At 41.7% G+C, this 19,921-nt stretch overlaps 1 protein-coding gene across 2 annotated transcripts; it reads left to right on the top strand.

Moving 5' to 3' along the window:
• Positions 1 to 682: 682 nt before the first annotated feature.
• xrcc1 (X-ray repair complementing defective repair in Chinese hamster cells 1) lies at positions 683 to 18,200 on the top strand. Of its 2 annotated transcripts, XM_076106783.1 has the most exons (17): positions 684 to 1,165; positions 1,307 to 1,399; positions 2,203 to 2,310; positions 2,422 to 2,580; positions 2,725 to 2,802; positions 3,605 to 3,728; positions 3,961 to 4,067; positions 4,959 to 5,121; positions 5,207 to 5,441; positions 6,334 to 6,450; positions 12,763 to 12,844; positions 12,942 to 13,041; positions 15,255 to 15,303; positions 16,163 to 16,299; positions 16,571 to 16,661; positions 16,757 to 16,832; positions 17,319 to 18,200. In XM_076106783.1, exons 1-17 carry the CDS (start codon positions 1,115 to 1,117, stop codon positions 17,424 to 17,426), a joined length of 1,878 nt encoding a protein of 625 aa, XP_075962898.1. In that variant the 5' UTR covers positions 684 to 1,114; the 3' UTR covers positions 17,427 to 18,200. The 2 variants fall into 2 exon arrangements, 1 of the variants encoding a protein (XP_075962898.1); XR_012957727.1 differs by lacking the exon at positions 17,319 to 18,200 and having other exon boundaries at positions 683 to 1,165; positions 16,163 to 16,400; positions 16,757 to 16,786.
• The last annotated feature ends 1,721 nt before the right edge of the window (positions 18,201 to 19,921 follow it).

Raw genomic sequence — 19,921 nt, 5'->3', positions numbered from 1 at the left:
TGCCTCTTTGAATGTTTGCCTTTAACCTGCCTGTGTTGTTTTTATAAAAGATGAAAAGGTTTGATAAATGAGTTTTTTTTGGTCTTTTCTTTATGTGTCTGTTCCTCAATGCACATAAGCAGTCTGATTTTATTTGATCTTGACGTTCTGCTGCTCCAGTTGCATTTGTAACAACAGCATGTCTAACACAAAGTGATCCTCAGACAGTGTTATAAAAGTTCCCTGGAGGGAGAAAATCTGCTCAGACAGCTCAACCTATAATATATAATATATATATATATATATATATATATATATATATATATATATATATATATATATATATACATATATATAATATATATATATATATATACATATATACTGTATATGTGTGTATACATATCTATATATGTGTATATTTATGTATATATTTGTATGGAGTCAAATTCAAATTCCTTGTATGCGTTATGTACATGGCCAATAAAGCTGATTCTGATGCATATATACGTATGTATATATCGGTATATATAAATATGTATATATATACTGTACATTAGTTATTTGGTGATATATTTGTCTCACTCACAAGATGTCTGTACACATCCTGAGCGATTGGTGGCGATACAACTGTGACGGTGCTGTTATTAAAGTGCAGAAGAAGAACACGAAGCTCTGTCATTGGTTGGAAAGAGGAAATTGCGTCATAGCGCGACACAGCCTTTAGGTGGGAATATGAGTTCGCCTCTATGCACATTTTTCTTAAAATTAAAAGCGTTACTATACGTCTTGTTGTGTTCAATGTAATGCCAAAGTTAGCGGCTGTGTGTCATATGCATAACAATTGCAAAAGTTCGTGCGTCACAGCCCGCGAGGAGTGTTGAAATCATCAGGCTAATCAGGAAAAGTTCACTCTGCCTATTGTTTGCTAGCATGCTATCACGTTAGCCGACGTTAGATCTGACCAGAAACAAAGTGAATTTACTTTAGTTTTCGAGGCTACATTCACAGCCATTGAAGGAACACTTTTATGTGAGATTAGTTGGTTATACATCGCTTAGTGGTAAGACACGAGCCCGTTTGTTTGCCTCCAGCTGTTTTATTAATCTGTAACTTGTTCAGAACCAACAACAAAATGCCAGAAATCCAACTCAAACACGTCGTGTCTTGCAGCACCGAGGACACTGTAAGTTCACTTCTCACTTGCATTGAATTTGTAAAAAAAATGTTCCCCTTCTGTGTCTTCATAGCACACTTTGTAGATATATATCTTTAATTCAGCCAAATGTGAGCCTTCCTGCCACTCACTTGTCATCATGCGAAACAGACCCACAAGGCAGACAACCTGCTGAGCTCTGACACCTACAGAAAGTGGAAAGCAGCGCGGCCCGGGGAGAAGCAGATATCGGTCATTCTGCAGGTATGTTTTTGATCCAAATCAAACTCTGGAGCCCAAATCCTGTGTTTCACACAACTAGCAACTCCGTGACTGTAACTCAAAGACCTTTCTATAGGTCTCCAATAGCCCTGTCTGATCCCGTTCATGCGTTCACTCCACTAAAGTAAAGCTTTGAATCCAATTTGCCTTTTTCCATTAAGTGATTAAGATTGTGCACTCGTGTTTTCTGTTAAATTCTGATGTGTGAGGTCATTTGCATTATGTCACCAATTTAAAATGTTGACTTTCGCTCCCACTTCTCCTTTGTTGACATATTTTTGTCCTTTTGGGAATCCCCATGTCTGCGTTTTTTAATGTTAATACCTTCTCCAACTTGCATGCACGTTGTGCTATGAGTCTATTTCCTTTTTTCACAGAATACCTTCAAAACGGTTGCAGTTGTCTTTGTTCTTTAGGGATTATTAGGCAGAAGTAAATTGCCTGTTTGACTGCAAAGCTTTTTAACTAAGTCTGGGAGACAATGTCATAACATATTGTGTTTATCTTTGTCTCTTTTCACCTCCTGCCTGAGGCTTTAAGTATAGACTATACCGATTTACACAATATGCTAAACGCACTTTGAAATTTTGATTATGAGGATTATATTACAAAGTATTGTATCCATAAGGAGCAGCTGGTCTATTCCCACATATATTCTGATTCTGATTCTGATGTATGAATGTATTTCTTTAGCATCATGTTACAGAGCAGGGTCTGGTTAACCTCTTTTCACTTTGTTTCTAGTGTGAGCTTCGTTAACTTGTGGTGTTTTACTTTTCTCCCAGCTCGAGAAGGAGGAGCAGGTGCACAGCATCGATATTGGAAATGAAGGGTCGGCTTTCATCGAGGTGCTGGTGGGCAATTCTTCAGCTGTCAGAGACCAGGACTATGAGGTATGTTGTTGCAAACCGAACCGCGTACAACGTATATCACCTCCTAATTAGTGTAATTACTCTACTGCTGTGCGTTTTGTTCCTTTATACTTTGATGTCAACCGTTCCTAGGTTCTTTTGGTTACGTCTTCCTTCATGTCGCCCACGGAGAGCCGTAACGGCACCAACATGAACCGGGTGCGTTTCTTTGGGCCCCACCAGCTGCAGAAGAGCACGGCACAGGAAAAGTGGGACCGAGTGAAAATTGTGTGTAGCCAGCCATATAGCAAGGTGATATAAAAAGTAATACATTCATTTAGTTTACAGATGGATGGCGGCCCTAGCCTTTGCCCTTATCGCCTTATTCCTAGGGCCGGCTCTGCTAATGAGCATTCATTCGTTGTTTCTTGATGAATTTGTGTGTGTACTCTGCAGAACATAGCATACGGACTGGCCTTTGTTAAGTTTCATTCGCCGCCTGACAAAAATGATCCTCCTCCAGCATCCTCCCCGGTGAGTCACGCAAAGTCTTGTTTTCAAATCTCCAGGGTGCCGATTGACGTTTTTTATTCCTTTTGATTTGAAGGCTTGAGACGGTGATGATATTGTTGACGAGTGCTGGATGTTGATATTTGTGATACGATTCCAGCTTTTAGTGCTTAAAAACAATACTTTTTCAAACCTTACTTTGGAAAAAAAGAAACATTCTCATTCATTTACAAAAACCCTCTAAAAAAAGCTAAATGTTGCCTTAACACAAACACGTTGTCTTGAATGATGCCAAATAATTGTCTGAATCAGAAAAGTGCCCGATCAAAAAACATGTAAACCAGAAACAAATAAGAGTTATTCATTCATGTTCGTGTCGGCATGAAATTCTATATTATAAGGAAATGTTTTTGTGAGCATGTTGCTGTAAGATTAACTGAGCGGCTGCACTGCTTTACTCTGACCTGGACATATGTTATATTTATATTTCCAGCACTCAAACGGGGCACACCTTCTCGTGTGTGTGTGTGTGTGTGTGTGTGTGTGTGTGTGTGTGTGTGTGTGTGTGTGTGTGTGTGTGTGTGTGTGTGTGTGTGTGTGTGTGTGTGTGTGTGTGTGTGTGTGTGTGTGTGTGTGTGTGTGTGTGTGTGTGTGTGTGTGTGTGTGTGTGTGTGTGTGTGTGTGTGGGGCACCTTTATAACTTGTGAAACACTTTGTCAAATTGAACGTTTTTTGCTATATTAGAGATAACAAGAGAAACTGCACCCCGATCAGCCCCTCCACTTTGTCGTTTGGTATTAATCTTCTCCTTCTTGTCTCCTGTCAGAAACTGACAAAGTTGGGACAGTTCAGGGTGAAGGACGAGTCTCCTTCAGATAGTCCCAGCCTTCAGCCAGGCAGTCTCTTCTTCAGTCGGGACAATGCAACAAAGTCCAGTACTCCACTCAAAGGTAAATCCATTCATTTCAGCTTACCCCAATAAAATGCTTTCATGTCCTTGTAACAATGAAGTGCTAATCAAGTTGAATTATTAAAAAGAGGTTCCAAGAGAGCACTACTTATGCTTTATTTAAAGCTATTTAAGTGTGCCAGGGGACATGAGGGAAGGGATGTTTCAAAGGCATTCTTTATTGTCAGGCTTCTTTGTTCCCTCACCAGCACTCTGCCCTTTTCTGTCTTTAGTGTCTCCGCAGAGCGAGAGGTTGAGTTACGCTGCTGCTGCCCTGCAGGCGGGCGGCAGCGCCCACTCGTCAGGCCAAGCTTCCTCCTCCAGCTCTGCCTCACCACAGGTACTAAACCTCCTCATCATTTTCTGAAGGACAGCCAGCAAACAGCGGTTCCCTTAATGAGGAGCCGTTTTCTTGCTTTATTCAGACAACAGGAAAGCAGAGAGGTTACGTGGAGAAGAAGAAGAAGCAGAGGCGATAAAGCTTTTTTTTAGGGATTTAACAATCACATCGTGTTTGGGAAAGTGTAGTGTCTAAAAGAAAAAAAATCAAGGTTTTTACCGAATAACTGACTTGAATTTGTTTTCGCTTCTCTTTCTTCACATTCACATCACAGTTTCTGACAACAGGTTTGTCTTTAATCAAAATAAGCTTTTTGTAAGTAATCCAAGGGTGTATATGAAAAATTCATTCATACATTTCAGTATGAAAAATGAACTCGGTTCATTTTACAGCAGATATCTCACGTTATCTGTGCTCATTCCTCCGTTTTTCAAAACCACTTTCTTATTTGGCAAAAATCCAATTTATTGAATGATGCATCAATGTAACGCTGCCTGAGCCCACTCTGGAGGAAGAACTCAACATGAACCGTCTATGAACCGGAAAGACGCATAAAAAGATGCCCCAGTAATTGAAGTTCTGTTTCCAATTTTCTCGTGTAATGGATTCTCCACCTTTTTTCATAAAAGCTAATCATATTCAAATCTGCACAATCATTGTATTTGCATACTGAAGGGCCATTTTAAGTCAGATGGCTCACCCAGGGCTAATTGCTTTCCACATTTTGAGTCAGGTTTATTAGATGTACTTCATTTGTCAGATCACCTCGTGTGGGCAACAGTATCTCCTCCAGAGCACCTTTCTTAGACATACAGGTGCACATTCTTTTTGCTTTTCATTCTGAAAAGGTGAAAATTCATTAGTGACTTGCATTAATTGTTTTCCCCATAGACACCAGCAAAAAGAAAATTTGAGTTCAGCAAAGAGCGCCAGTCTTCCTCCGGCCCTCCACCCTCGAAGAAAGCCAGCCCGGCTGGCTCACCTGAGGGCAAAGCCGCGACCCCCAAACCCAAGCCCAGCCCGGCCGGCACGCCGAGCCCCGGCACCGCCAAAGGTAACGCACTTCACACCCGCGTCTGAATCTCAGCACACGGGTCAATTTCATCGCCTTCTTTGAACGTCGCATATTGTCTCTCCAGCTTCCTCGGCACAGAAGTCTGCCGACAAGAAGCGGGAGAGCCAATCCAAACCCGAACCCAAACCCAAACAGCAGAAAGCCGGCGGGCAGCAGGTCCCATTCAAACGGATAATGGACGGGGTGGTGTTTGTCCTCAGCGGCTTCCAAAACCCCTTCAGAGGGGAGCTGAGGGAAAAGGCTCTGGACATGGGAGGTAAATACCGACCCGACTGGACACCCGGCGCCACACACCTCATGTAAGTATCGAGCAGGACTGTGAGAACTGTATGCTTGAGATGTCCTCGCTTCACCATTTATGAATACTTGCTTTTTTTCCCTCTAGACGTATTATTGTGATGTATTGCACCACAGGGTCGATGCAGAGAATCTACCAAGCGTCTGTTTTTATTGTTACAAATATTTCAAAGGAGATGTGCAGCTTGTTTGAAATACCAGCAGTAGAAAAGTGTCCTCCACACTGTAGTCTGTAGTTGTAATGGCACTGTTGTTTCGTGTACTTGACTGTCTTTGCCAGTTATCAGATGAAAGAATATCACAAAATTAGTTTTTTTATATTTCCACCACATCAAAAAGTTGTTGCTGCTGCAAGCAACACAGTAAACAAAGTCCTCTGCTGGCAAGGACAGCTCAGAATCATGCCTCCATAAAGAGAAACACAAGACATAAATGCACAGTGTGCACGGTGAGGCTGCGTGATGTTGGCGGACGATAAGATCAAAACGTAATGAAAAGAATAAATACTTTATCACGGCCGATAAAACAGATTACTGGCATGTTTCTTTGGAGAATATCATCGAAACATAATCGCATATTTCATTGCTGAATGTGAATATATGCATTAAAATATTATGGCAGCAGGGCTGATGTGCAATGAAGTTTTACATTATTGTTACCTACAAACATTTTTCAATTGATGGTCTCTAAAGAGATGTTCTTTCATGTGACTTTCTATCTGCTGTTGATTATTTATCATCGACAAACATTGTGTAACAGCCCTGTTAGCACTCTCGGTAATTCAGTTTAATTTTATCTTGATCTCTGCTGTCAGAGCAGACTATTGCCCTTGTGGGATTCAGTAAAGTAACCGTGTGTGTGTGTGTGTGACTTTTTTGGCCCACTAATCTGCAGCTGTGCCTTCGCTAACACGCCCAAGTACAGCCAGGTGAAATCAGCAGGGGGCACCATCGTACGGAAGGAGTGGGTGATGGACTGCCATAAGAGGAAACAGAAGCTCCCCTACAAACGGTAAGAGGGCGAAGTACGAAACAAGGATTTCAATCGTGATGACAGGAAAGTGAAACTGCAATGACGCTCGTATGGAAACTCTTGAGCCGTCAGAAAGGCTCCGGTTTGGCCGCTGGAACATCTGGATGGGACTCCGCTTCTTGTTGCCACGTCTGTGCGTCCACATGGTACGTTCTGTGCGCGGCACTCGCGCTGATTGAAGCGTCCGCAAATACACCCCTCACAGCAGCGATGCCCACTTGCTACATAGAACATTGTAACCTTGAGCAGCTGATGCCTGCTGTGATCACAAATTCAACCCATCCAGCTCCAGCAGCTCCCTAATCAAAGGCCTCATTACGCGGGGAGCTTTGGTAACGTCCTCCGCCATTGCCCCTCATGAGTCTGTGCTGAATAATGTAAACCAGGACACTCATCTTGGGCAACGGAAGGTCCAAATTAATCCGAGGAGTTTGGTTATGGTGTACTGCAGTGTGAAACTTTGCGTTATCGTTTAAGAAATTCCTTCGTACTCGTTGCTTCTGTGCTGATCGTGTCTGGCTTGAGGACGAATCAATTTGCGACCGGGCTCCCACACGGCAAGGTTACTGAGCGCATTAGTCTCCGGCTGCTGTTGCATTTATATTAAGAATAGGAAAACTCGGAACTAGAACTAGATATGGTAATAGCTGTCAAAGTGTCCGCCCAAGTAAAAAAAGTCTCGCGCGCAGCCCTTTATATTGTTCTTAAGCCACTTTCAAACTTGGAATCAGTACAACTGCTGTCTGCTGGAGATGTGACGGTATTCCAGTTTTACTACTTGTCCTGGTGAAACGTATTGATGGTAACAACATTTCTGTGACTATCATCATTTCCATGGGGCAGGAATACAGCACACTGCTGCAGTGTAATTATTTTCATCATTGATTACTCTGCTAACTGTTTTCTAGATTAATGGTTTGGTCTGTACAATATCAGTGAGATTGCCTCTAAATTGTCTCTCTATCGTAAAATATACTATAATGTAAGACAAAGACGAGCAGCAAATATTCCCATTTGAGAACATGAAACCATCAATTGTTTGGCATCTTTGCCTGAAAAGGGACTTTTATTACTTTTTTTATGGCCGCTGAGTTTTATCGGTTGTGACGAGAGAAAAAGGTGCAATCATAATTGTCAAACTAATAATTGCGATTAACGATTTAATTGTCTATTTCTGTTCACTTTATGTGTGTGCTTTTGAATTTGCAACTCGACCTAAATCTACGTTGTGAACTTACATGGCTGCTCATCGAAATTAATTTGTTGGCAAATCTCGCTCTGCTGCACAACAAGCCTCCAGCAAGAGGCTCTGGAATTACGTCGTCAGGGTGGGGCCCCAAAAAGACGTTATGAACCTTTTGAAAAGCCCCTGTTAAAGTCATTAGGTCCTAAAAGTTGTGAAATGTACTAATAATCCAGAGTGAATGAATGAGCCGGGAGGCGGAGTTGAAAGGAAACGCTGGTGTGCTCGCTCTAAAGGCCCAGAGATGCAGAAACAATGAGGAAGATCTCAGCAGTCGAGACATTTTGGCTTCATGTGCCACGAAGCAACATTCATGACAATGAACGGGGCCCCGCCTCCAACGCTGTATCTAGTTCTCTTGATGCACATAAAGTTATTTTGAATCATTTCAGATTACAGTCTCAAAGCAGTTAATTGCTGAAGCTTTCTGGGGTCTTGAGGATTTATTCAGAGACAAACTAAAACCTAAACTGTACATTTACTTCTACTAGATAACTTACTCAAATGACACGCTGCGGCTAACGCCATGTTTCCATTTATGTGAATTATCTAATTAGAAAAGCTGCATGAACACACCAACTCCAGCATTACTTTCCCCGGAGATGTCAAACACACCGCTGCACCCGAACAGCGGAGACGCTCTATGAAGCTATAAATCAAGAGACCCGTCACCGGCACCTCTCTGTCATCATTTTGCGTCGGAAAGCAACAAATTCAGTCTCATGCGAGGCGAACAGACCCGTCCATCAGCGCTTTGGTTCCACGTTTTGTTTTCCTGACGCTGGAATCTTGTGCTCAGCCGATGGATTCGCAACTACATCACTTTCTGTTTGCTGCCAACTTTGTGACATCGGCTTCATACCGCCTTGATTGTGGAATCTTAACGATTATGCAAAAATAATCACGGTCGGCTCAAATTTTTGCAATCAGGTGATTTATGCAAATCGCATCTAATTTCTCGGAGTCCATCGCTTTTTGGTTCTGTGCGCTTAGAAAGCGTTTAAAAATGATTTCACTTCTACAGGAGGAACTGAATGACTCCGGCTTGGAACATTACCATTTTCAGAATGAAGTGGATGCGTCTGAAAGGGGCTTAATATGGGTGGTGTTAATCTCACAAATACATCATCACTTTGGAGCATGAAACCTTCCAGTTCACAGCAGAAACGGTGGCAAAACATGCTTCTCTCTGTCTGATGATTTGTGGTGTTTGCCGCGCATTGTAACGCTTTGAAATGATGCTTTTTTTTATTTCTATGTTTTTTTTATTTATGTGAATTCTTAAACTAACCTTTCCTCCGCGGCCCACTAGTCGGCGCTCTGAGGCTCACCGGATTAGTCGATCAGCAAAGAATTATTTGGCAACTATTTTGAGAATCAACTTTCATTTTACGAGCACAAAACGTCAAACATTCGCGGATCCCAGCTTCTCAAATGTGAGGATTTGCTGCCTTTCTTCGTCTCATACGGTAATAAATTGAATACATTTGGTTGTTTTTTCACTTCAAAGCAAATCAAACAAGTAATTGACAGATTAATCATTAACGAGGTGGTTTTATGAAGTCTGATCATCACTTCAAGATTCTCCAAAAAGATGCATTGAAATGAGTTTCCTGCAGCCTGTGTCATCATTCTCGCTCACGCTCGCCTTTCTCAGTCAATTCCTGATGGTGCCGAAGATCCCTCACCCCCCTCCCTCACCCCCCCGCTCTCTTTGCTAGAATAATCCATTCCCTTGCCCAGCGACGCCATTGTGCGGCGTGTGGAGTGTGCGGCTTTGATGATGTATTCTTTATTTAAAAGCTGCATCTGCTATGGGTAATTAAAGGGACCACTTACTTTGATGATGACAAGTGCCCAAACAAATACGCGCACTCTCAAACTGTTGCTCCATCACGCACACAAACACCGTCTCACTGAGCGCCTGGGGGCAAATGCACAGCTTCAGCTCTTTCCATGCATACGCGCTGTGTAGTGTGTATATACTGTGTGTATATATACAGTATACATATATTAAAATACAGTGTTACATCAGCCAAGAACCCCAGAAATGCATTCTCCATATAGTTATTATCCAATCAGTGAGAATCCAGAGATGGGCAGAAAGAGGAGAGCAGAAAACACTCGAGCAGCTCTACAACATCCCGTCACAATGGAGCTGAATAATTAAACTCATTTCTCATTAAAACTCGGGCTCTGTAGCAACATCCCTAAAGAATAGGAAAATAGTTTGCATGTTGGAGCCAAAATATCAGCGCAATCACTCTGTGATAAATCTACGGTAAATAAAACCTAATTGCACACAAAACCCCATCGCGTAATAGTTATTGTCTGAAAACATTCACTGCATCCTTAATCGTACAGAGTCAAAAGTTTAAAAGTTTAGGGCTGCAACTAACGAGTCCTTTCATTATCGATTAGATTGTTTTCTTGATTGTTTTGCACCTAAATTGCCAGAAAATTGTTTTCCCGCGCCCAGTGTGGCACCTTCAGATATATACAGACATTACTGTATATATCTGATCGATAGTCATGAAGATATTTAATATTTAATTTACAGTGATTCAAAACGGAGAAAAGAACCAACGAATGTTTGACACCTTTGCTTCAAGCTAACGTGGGTAATGTATTTTAGAAATAATTACAAATACTTTGAGAGAAAAAAGAAGAAACCTTGTTCCTGTGGTTGTAGCAGGTTTGTAATAAATCAGACTGTAAATCACGTCATTCGGGCCGAACGAGGTGATTGAACGGCTAATCTACCGACCCGCCTGTCTTCCACACGCGCTGCCAGCTGCACTTTCATTGGAGAAAAGAGTTGGCAACACTGGGCTGGGTTTGTTTTCGGTCGGATACATTCAAAAGCTTTAAGTTTTAACAATCAATTATCAAAATTGTTGCGGATTAACTTTCCTGTTAATCCATTATTTGAGTAATTGTTTCAGCTCCAAACAGAGCATCTGTTCTTTAAATGTATTTCACAATCCAAAGCGCTTCAGCTCGAGTAGGACTGGGGTTTTACACCCTCTCGAACAAAACAGCGTGTCCCCGGTTCTCTGTCAACAACAGCGCTGATAGAGCGAGTGCTTCAGAGGCAACAACACTTATTGCCATAAGCAACTGTTTCTGCCTCACCCCCGATGCCCACTGTGGCCTTTTTTCATTTTCCAATTTCCTGGGCACTGGGTTTTATGAGGCAAGTAAGCACAGGTCAGTAGAATGTCTCCCTTCTGTGTGAGCGGACATAATGACTTTAACGGTGGTATTTGGACTCTCCGCACTTAACACTTTCAAGCTGGTAATGCCCAGGTGACTTCACAGTGGCTTGGGGGACTTGATGGAGGGGGTTCGTAGAAATGTCACTTCCTCATTGAACATTTGGCTTTATTTTTCTCCCCACGCTCTCCTAACCTTTGCAAAGATCATTACGGATGCCTTCATGATCTCTCTGCTAATAGCGCACTCCCTTCATCTTTTGTGGATTTTGTTCTTCTGCTACTTTTGTACATTTTCAGGTTTTACTTGATTGCTTATTTATCTGCCACGGAGGCTGATGTTTGTTAGTATTTTCCACAAACATTTGCATGGAAAGGTCACTCATGGGCCAAAGAACAAGTGATATGTTTTGGATCTCGTCCGTTACAAATAGACACTCTGGCAACATTATTCCGTGATTGTGTCACTTAAAAAAAGAAAAGGAATTCTCTGCAATTCAATTACACCGCAATTCAAAACTTACATCATATGCAGCTGTCTTTTATTGATTTTTTTAAATGCTCAGAAAATATGTTTCCGTGATTTTTGCATTTGGCTGTTAATGTGGTCGCAATCATCCCTGAAGTTCATGCAAATGACGAGCATACAGACTGACGCCTCGTAGAGGGAAGTCTACTAGTCACAGTCTGAAGGTGGTGGCAGACATTGTGGGCTTCATAAGTGGGACGTACTATATGTTGAATAAGTCTTGATTTCCCACAAATAGATACTCGTTTTTTGTTTTTGCCCAGGAGGAGCAATTCAATTCAATTTATTTTGTACAGCCCAAAATCACAAATTTGCCTCAGAGGGCTTTACAATCTGTACTCATGAGTCATCCTCTGTCCCGGGACCCTCACATCAGTACAGGAAGAACTCCCCCAAAAAAAACCTTTAACAGGGAGAAACAAAGGAAGACAGAGGAGGGAATCCTCTCCCAGGATGGACAGAAGTGTGATAGATGTCATGTTTACAGAATGAACATAACAGTTACAACACATTCATACGACAGAAATTATTCTTATAATGAGAGTAGTAAGCAGAATAATGATGGGAAATGTGCGACTACTAATAATAACAGCAGCAGTGGATATAGTAGAATAACAATGATAACAAAAGCAGTAATGGCATCGGCAATAGCAATGTGACTGCTGATAATAATGATAGTAGCAGTGGGTGTCAGGCAGGACCAGGGTCCAGATATACACGATCCACGGAAACCTGTGAGGCGAGAAAGCACAAAGACTCCGAGGAAGTAGCAAAGTCAGTAATGTGCATTAATGGGACATGAAGTTCTCCTTTATTGTTATTGTTCTTCGGCACCTTCCTCCTGCAAGCTCCTGTGAAACGCATTGGTCTCTCAAAATGAAACTCCCCCTCTCCCTCCCTACTGTGTTGTACTTTTCAACCAGGGCTATTAGTAACATCTTGCAAATGGCTAAAGAGAAAAGGGGAATAGTAGTTTCTTTTAACCGAGAGTGACTGTGAAACAAGAAAAGGGCTTTGGGGCAAAGCCTAACTCATCACTGGTTTGACGTTTCTTTATTTATTTTCCTCCTCCTGCAGTAGATTAGACTCGTCTCCCAGCAGGCAGACTTAAAAGTATTTAATATACAAACATTGGTGGTTTGGTGACTAATATTACCTTCACTCTGAAGGTGTGTCAAACTAGTGTTCCACTATTTCCTTACTCGCCGCCATTTGAGACATTGTAAAGCAGTCCAGGTTCTCTCGCTTTCTGGCCTTCAATCATCCCGACACATTTTGTTCACCCGTCCTTTGTCTTCTTTCAGGTATTTGATGGATGGAGCAGAGTCGAGCTCGGACAGCGAAATGGAAGTGGACGACCAGAGTGAAGAGGAAATGAACACAAAGGTGGATTTGTACTTTAAGTGAGCCTATACAAAATGATCTAATGAGTAATGTTTTATTACCGTCAGTCAGTTTTAACGCTCTGTCCGTGATGTTGCAGACTCCACAGAAGCAGGAGAGACAGGTGACCCCCAAAAAGACACCAGAGAAGAGGGATGAAGATGACGAGTATGCCGGCTCCACTGATGTGGAAGAAGCAGGTTTGAGTCAAAATACTCTCATAGAAATTTCCACTGTGACAAAAGTGCATTTGAATTACCTCGTTTAAGGTTCAATGCCATTTAAATGAATCTGCACTTCTCTTTATTTCTTTGTGTGCTACACAAACTGTCGGGATAAAAAAAGAAAGCACATTAGTGTTCGGAAAAGTGTCTCCAAGCCTTACAAAGACTCACGCTGTGTTTTTCAATTGACTTGTAGCTAAAGTTCATCTGAAGAGGCAGACAGACGGGTGTAATGATGGGGCAAGAAGGTCTATTGTAACGGTGAAATAGAGGAAAGGGAAAGATGACAGCCAAAATCAAAGAGGCACTTGAAGTACGGATGAAGTTCAAGAATAAAGGAATAAAAGAAAAAGTTCACAAAATGAAATCCTCCCGTCTGTTGAAGCAATGATTTTCTTGTAAGTCATGTAGACTGGCTGACCTCCTTTGATTCATTGTTGAACGTAAAGGAAACACGTTGGTTTATGTCCCATAAATGACTGATAACAGAAGATATACACGTAATAACTAAATGAGCGGTCTGTGCAAACAAATACAGTCCGGACCAAAAGCCTGAGTAGAAAGGGGAGGAAACGAGTGTCTGCACTATAGTGCATCGCATTGAAAAATCATAATTAATATGTAAAAGGTACATTTCCTCTGACTTTCCACTCTATTTTAACAATAATACAGTGCTGCCATACTCACCACACCTCTGTGATCTTTTTGTCCTAACTCAGACGCTGTTCTCCTTCATCTCGACAATCATTTGATTGATTTCTGTAGAATGTTGTGCAGAAATGTTGTTGTTGTTGTTTCCAGACAATGATCGTTAAAGAGTTTGGTACTCCTGACTGTTCCCAGCAGCACAAAGACTCCTCATCTTTCCTTTAGATCCACCAGGAAGTCAAAATTGACTCGCATTCCCGTCAGCCTCTGCTGCAATTTGTGTTCAGTGCTAATTGGTAAATTGGCAGCACCGCTAGCACGGCTGTGGCCTGTTAGTGTTTCATAATAGTTTGCTTTAAATTATCACTTTGGGCCACAGATTTTGGTAGAACAATAACAGAACATTATTATATTGTTACCGATACGTAACGGCAACTTCAGATCAGAAAACGGAGACTTTGAAACTACAAATTCCAAAATTCCTCTTTTTTTGTTTTATTAATTCCACTTTTGTTTGCATTTGAAAAAGTGGAAGTTTAGCTTTTGTTTCTCTTAGACTTTACTAAATTTACTAATTGAAACTGATAACACTTTACCTCTGCAATTAATAAGAAAAGCCCGGAAAACACCAATTCTCTGTCACAGAGGAGCAAACAACAAACCATACGGTTCGCAGCTATAACCTGATAAAGCAGAAAATGTGTTTTTTTATTTATATATATATATAAATAAAAGATCCATGAGCTGAATTGCAAGTGGCTGTGGCTCATGGGAAGTGTTTCATTCTAACTAAGGAGGCAGAGAGAAGGTAGCACTGGAGCTGAAGAGGACTGAATGAACTGAGGGGCACGGGGACGGTGTTGGGGCCGAGGCATTAGACAAAGAGGGACCACGTTTATGAAGCACTTGGAAATGGATGAGTTGACAACGCCACCGTGAAAAGGACTCGAACAACATAGATACTGTAGATGCTGGCCGGGGGGGGGAAACAGGAACGGAGGCGAGATGCAATCGCTGTGAAGGGACTTGTGCATGATTCTCATTTCTATGTTAATGCGAGGCCAGAAGTAAAGTGCCGGTGTGCATCAGTGAGGCCGCACAACAAACACTGAGCCCACCGACCACATAACAGGGAGACGGCGTTTTAATTAGACCTCAACAGCACAGGATTGTGTGGCAACGGAAACTACCACTCAATCCTTTTGAACCGCGAATACGTGTGCGCCATAGAAATGTGGATTCATCGAGCATTTTCCTCCTGCTGCTACGCACACTGAACATGTCATTTGGCTGTATTTTGTAGAAAATATGATTATTATCATAGTTAATTAGTTCTAAGTTTAGGGTCATCGTGCAGTGATGGTATTATAAGATACAAGGATACAGCAAAATCCTTGTGTTGTCAGTGAACTGATGGGGTTAAATATATGAAAGTTATCACACATTATTTTCTGCAAGGCCTTTTTTTAAGCACAACCAGACAAGTCTGCTTTGTAGGTAAATGTTTTACCATATTGACAAATAAGCCCTTTATTTTACAGGACGCGGTGACGACGACTCTGCCGTGGACACGGAGGACGAGCTGCTGAGGTAAACAAAACAAATAATGACGATAATTAATCATGTTTGTTCTCTGCTCTCGTGTTGCCCCACTAGTAAAATAAATGACCCATCTATTCGTACTAGAATCAGTAGTTCCACTTTTACTCGAGTCAACTTTTGATTCATAATTACACCATAACGTAAGTCGGCTACAGGTCGACATAGGGTGATCTCTGAGAAAGCCCTCTGATTAAAGCGACGCCATCGGCCTTACGATTGGTTCCCCTGTGAGCTTTTCACGGTGCAATCCTGCAAGTGGGTTCGACTTTACTTTCGAAAAAAGGAACTGAGAGGTTCCAGACTAATGCGCATCTGTGATTTGGTCCGGCGATATCAGCTTAAAGCCTCGGTTAAACTTTTCACTCGGACGCGAGACCGAACGTGGAATCGTGATGAGGAAACATTTGGATCTTTTATTCTCTCGTGTGGGGGTTATCCATACAACAGACATTCTTAAAGCTCCTCAAAGTTCTCTATTTCCTCCACTCATCCAAGTCCGTGTAGTTTGACAAATTAATTTGAGATGTGCACGCACTGAAAAAGAAATTCTTTTGTGTTATTTCAATAGCAGAGTAAATGCTTTCTGAGGATATCGCTGTACGTAATCCACTAACTACTACTATTGTCTTACAGCCTATATAGAGTGACTTGCAGCAGTGCAATAGAAGTAGCTTTAATTCTTTAACACATTCGTTAGCTTCATAAGAGACCTGCCAACGTAGCTGTGACCGAAGTGCTCAGACAAGATAAAAGAGCGAGAAGCAGCGAGGTTTCTTCCTTTGAGAGGCAAACCTGTAATCATGTAGCATAAAGGATATAACATGCCCCTCTTCTGCCCCTGTACTAGGGTGGAGAATGAGAGCAGACAGAAGAAAGCAGCAGCAGAGGTGAAGATGGTGAAGCAGGAGGATCCATACGGGGGGTCGACAGATGAAAACACAGACGCCGAGGCTGAAGAGGACCACCCTATCCCCGAGCTGCCAGGTCCGTCTCCGTGTCGTCTTGTCTCTTTTGTCTGCTCCCGCTCCTTTTCCCGGAACAGATGTCCTCCCTTACTCGTCGGCCGTTACAAACCCTGACAGAAAGTAATTGGATGGCTTTCTGCCTTTCAGGAACTCCACACGCAAACATCACAGTGTGTTCAGTTTCTCTCCTGTTTTCTTTGCTGCTTTCTCCCCTTTTATCAAAGATCACCTATAAGTACTCCTACATATTATGTAGTCAGCAGTTCCGCTCTTCTTCCCGTTTCTTCCAGACTTCCTGAGCGGAAAGCACTTTTTCCTCTACGGTAAATTCCCCAACAACGAGAGGCGCTTGCTGTTGCGTTACATCGTTGCCTTTAACGGGTGAGAATCACAATACAAGTACAATTACAACTTCAATTAGTCTCACTGTGAGAATCTCTGCGGTTAAATGTTTGTCTAAACTGTCTCTGCTCCAGGCTGATTGAGGACTACATGGCGGAGAAGGTGCAGTTCGTGGTGACCAGTGAAGGGTGGCACGACTCCTTTGAAGACGTCAGTTGAGTCTTTGCTTCTTTCTGCGTAATAATGTCGTCTAACACGACCTTAAGAAGGTTTACGATGCTGTGGATTCCAACGTGTTTGCATGCATGCTTTTATTTTCTGCTCCAGGAAACGTAATGCTCAATAATGCAAAGTGAAAGTCTCTATTCAAAAAGCCACATAGGGGGAAGGAAGGAGACTTCTTAGCAGTTTAAGCAGTAAGCTCTCATTTTGCAAGCAATGATCATTCAAAAGCATTGAAGCAAATTGAGTTATTTTTAGCCCTCCAAGTGAAAATACAGCAGTGTTGGGGCCGAGTGGCTTTTTCATCAGTTAGAAATTGTGGGTTAGAATTGGTTTGTCAGCCCCTGAATTAGCAGTTTTAGTTATAAAATCCCGAGCTTTCACTTTTCTAAAGGCTGTACACCTCGTCCTATCTGTGCATTTGTAATGCAACAAGATGACTTCTGTCTGTTCCTCTCGCTGTCTCTAACACAGGCGCTGATGGAGAACGGCAATCTGAACTTCGTCAAGCCAGCATGGATTTACGCAATCAATGAACGACAGAAGATACTGCCCTATCAACCCTACTCGGTCGTCCCCTGAACAACGCGCCGGATGTACACGCGCAGGTGTGCACAGACACACTTTACACTTCATACCCTGACCGATGGGGGAAGGCCACAGACACATTTCTTTTTTTCCCCAGATTCCCCGCTTCACTTTCATAAAAGCAATAAACTGTTCATTAATGACTTTCCACTGACTTTAAACTTGCCATTCATGAAGTGTTTTCAGTCCTCAGGGGTTTTCAACACATGTTCTCACCTTTTTAAATGGTGTCTGTTGGGATAAGGTTTAGACGTATTGTTAGCTTTTCATTTGAAGGTTGTTAGTTCTAGCTTGGCCGGAAAGCAACATCTTCACCATCAGCCGACTTTGGCTTCGTGGGCAAAGCGCACACTCTCTCTGGTTCAGGACCTGTTAGAATTCCTCGGTTCCTGTGCTGCAGTGTGCTGCTGCTCACCTCGGCTTCCTCAGGCGCTGTCTGGAAATGAGTTACCACCCGGTGCTGACTGCCAGCGGCACTGATAAGACTCTGACTTGTGTAAGCGGCCAGACCATTATGAGACCGGCTCAAAGATGGGTGAAAAGTGCCATTTTTTGTTTAAGACCGCAGCCACCAAATGCAGAAATCAGGACAGCTGAATTCTTCAAATGAATACTGGGGAGCTGTTTGCTTTTCTCCTTTTTATTTCATTATATGCCACGAGTGGGGAAAGTGATGGATTTCTGTGCGTTTAAAGTGTGATAAGTCTGAGTTTGGTTTTATTCTTGTTTGTGTAATTAATAATAAAATAAATGGACTGGCTCAACAGATGTGAGGACGTACAACCGACGTCAGTGTTTTGCGTCACTCGAGATTTTCAGAATGCCTCTTAAGACACGAGGAGATGGTCTCAGTCGTGACCATAGACTATATAGAGACCTGTCAATCACTGTGTAGCCCCACCCTAAAGCCTACCCTGCTTTATGGTCTATTTGACTCTAAATGGACCATAGTTTACGTAATGAACATCATGCTGTATTGAAGAAGCATCCAGTTTCGGCGGGGGTTTTTTCTTGCCCTGTTCATCATCTCACGACCCCTCAGCTTTATTTTGCAACCCCTGGTCGACCCTGAATATAACTTTAACAGACGTTTGTCCAGCAGTGTTTGAGGAACAGACTGTCTGGAACAAATGAGGTTTCAGTATTTCCTCCATGGACGTGTTGCATAATAAAGGTCGTCATTGGGAAACTAAAACTCTCTCTTTGAAACGGAGACTGATGTTTATCACACACACACACGCCCACTCACACACAGTGAGTCATGTGACCTGAGGATAAACTCACCACAACCTATCGGTGATGTTTAGCAGTAAACTATATTAATAAAGTAAAGAAATGTGTGTTTGTACCTGTGGTCCACTGGGTCCGATGGATCCTGTCTGTCCAGTGTAATCCTGAGGACGACAAACATGATCAAATATTTAATATCACTAATGCATCGCTGCAATAAGAGGAGTAAATCATTTCAAAGACGATGCAAAGATTACTAATTCAGTTAATTCAGGAGTGCTGATTAAGTGAAAACACGTGGAAAGAAGTTTATTAAAAATAGTAAATAAATCATTACATTAAAGTTACTCTGGCTGCTCACTTCTACTCACTTTACCATCACAGTAAAAGCTTTGTACTCAGTAAAAAACATATCAAACACGCTAATAAATCCCGGCTTGGGAGTCTCCTGGTGGAATTTATGGAAGCGTGTGACGGACCTTATTTTGTTAAAATTATGATCAAGCAAAGAACAATTCAATTTCAGCAAACAAAGATCCACTCCGGTGTCTGAGAGGTTATTATTGTGCATTTATGTGGATTATAGAAAACAAATATATTATTCTGTGCCTGATAATAATGTATCTGGCATAAAGAATAACTTAGGCACCTGCAAAGACATTTACTAAAAGGGATTCTGAGCTCAAAGTTTTGAAAACGTATCAATTTTCGCAATGTTTTTATGAAGAAAATGTTCTATAAATCAGGCTATAAATTATACAACATACCCATCTGTAAAAACCTTAAGAATATAGATATAGTTTCTTGAATATGCAAATGATTAATTATTGATTGCTATTTTTGTTTTCGTGAATTCAGGAGAAATCTACTGATGCAAATAGACAGAGTAGTAAAATAAATACCTAAAAAACATGTATTATATTGTAAAAAGATAGAAATAATCTTTCTGTAAAGGCAGATTGTTTTTACTTGTTATGAGTCAGAGGATTCAGTATAATTCAGTTATCTATTAACATTTAAGCTGTTTTCGTCTCGTCAATTAATGCATCATTGATGATGCTCTACACCAAAAAGCACTAAAAACAGTCTCGTTAGTTGAATGAAAGGACACCAAACGAAACTTGTCAGATATACTTTTTTTTTTTTTTTTTACTTTTTTGTTTACCAACAAGAGACGTTCAAAGTTAATTTTGGACATTTCACAACGGCCGTGTTTTCGTGAGCGGTGAAGGAGACGGAGTCCTCGCGTTTCGCAGCTC

The sequence above is a fragment of the Anarhichas minor genome, unplaced genomic scaffold (genome assembly GCF_050575085.1).
Source record: "Anarhichas minor isolate MPS153535 unplaced genomic scaffold, ASM5057508v1 ptg000035l, whole genome shotgun sequence".
Lineage (NCBI taxonomy): Eukaryota > Metazoa > Chordata > Actinopteri > Perciformes > Anarhichadidae > Anarhichas > Anarhichas minor.
The sequence above is the reverse complement of the archived record's forward strand: the minus strand, read 5'-3'. Positions and strand labels throughout refer to the sequence as shown.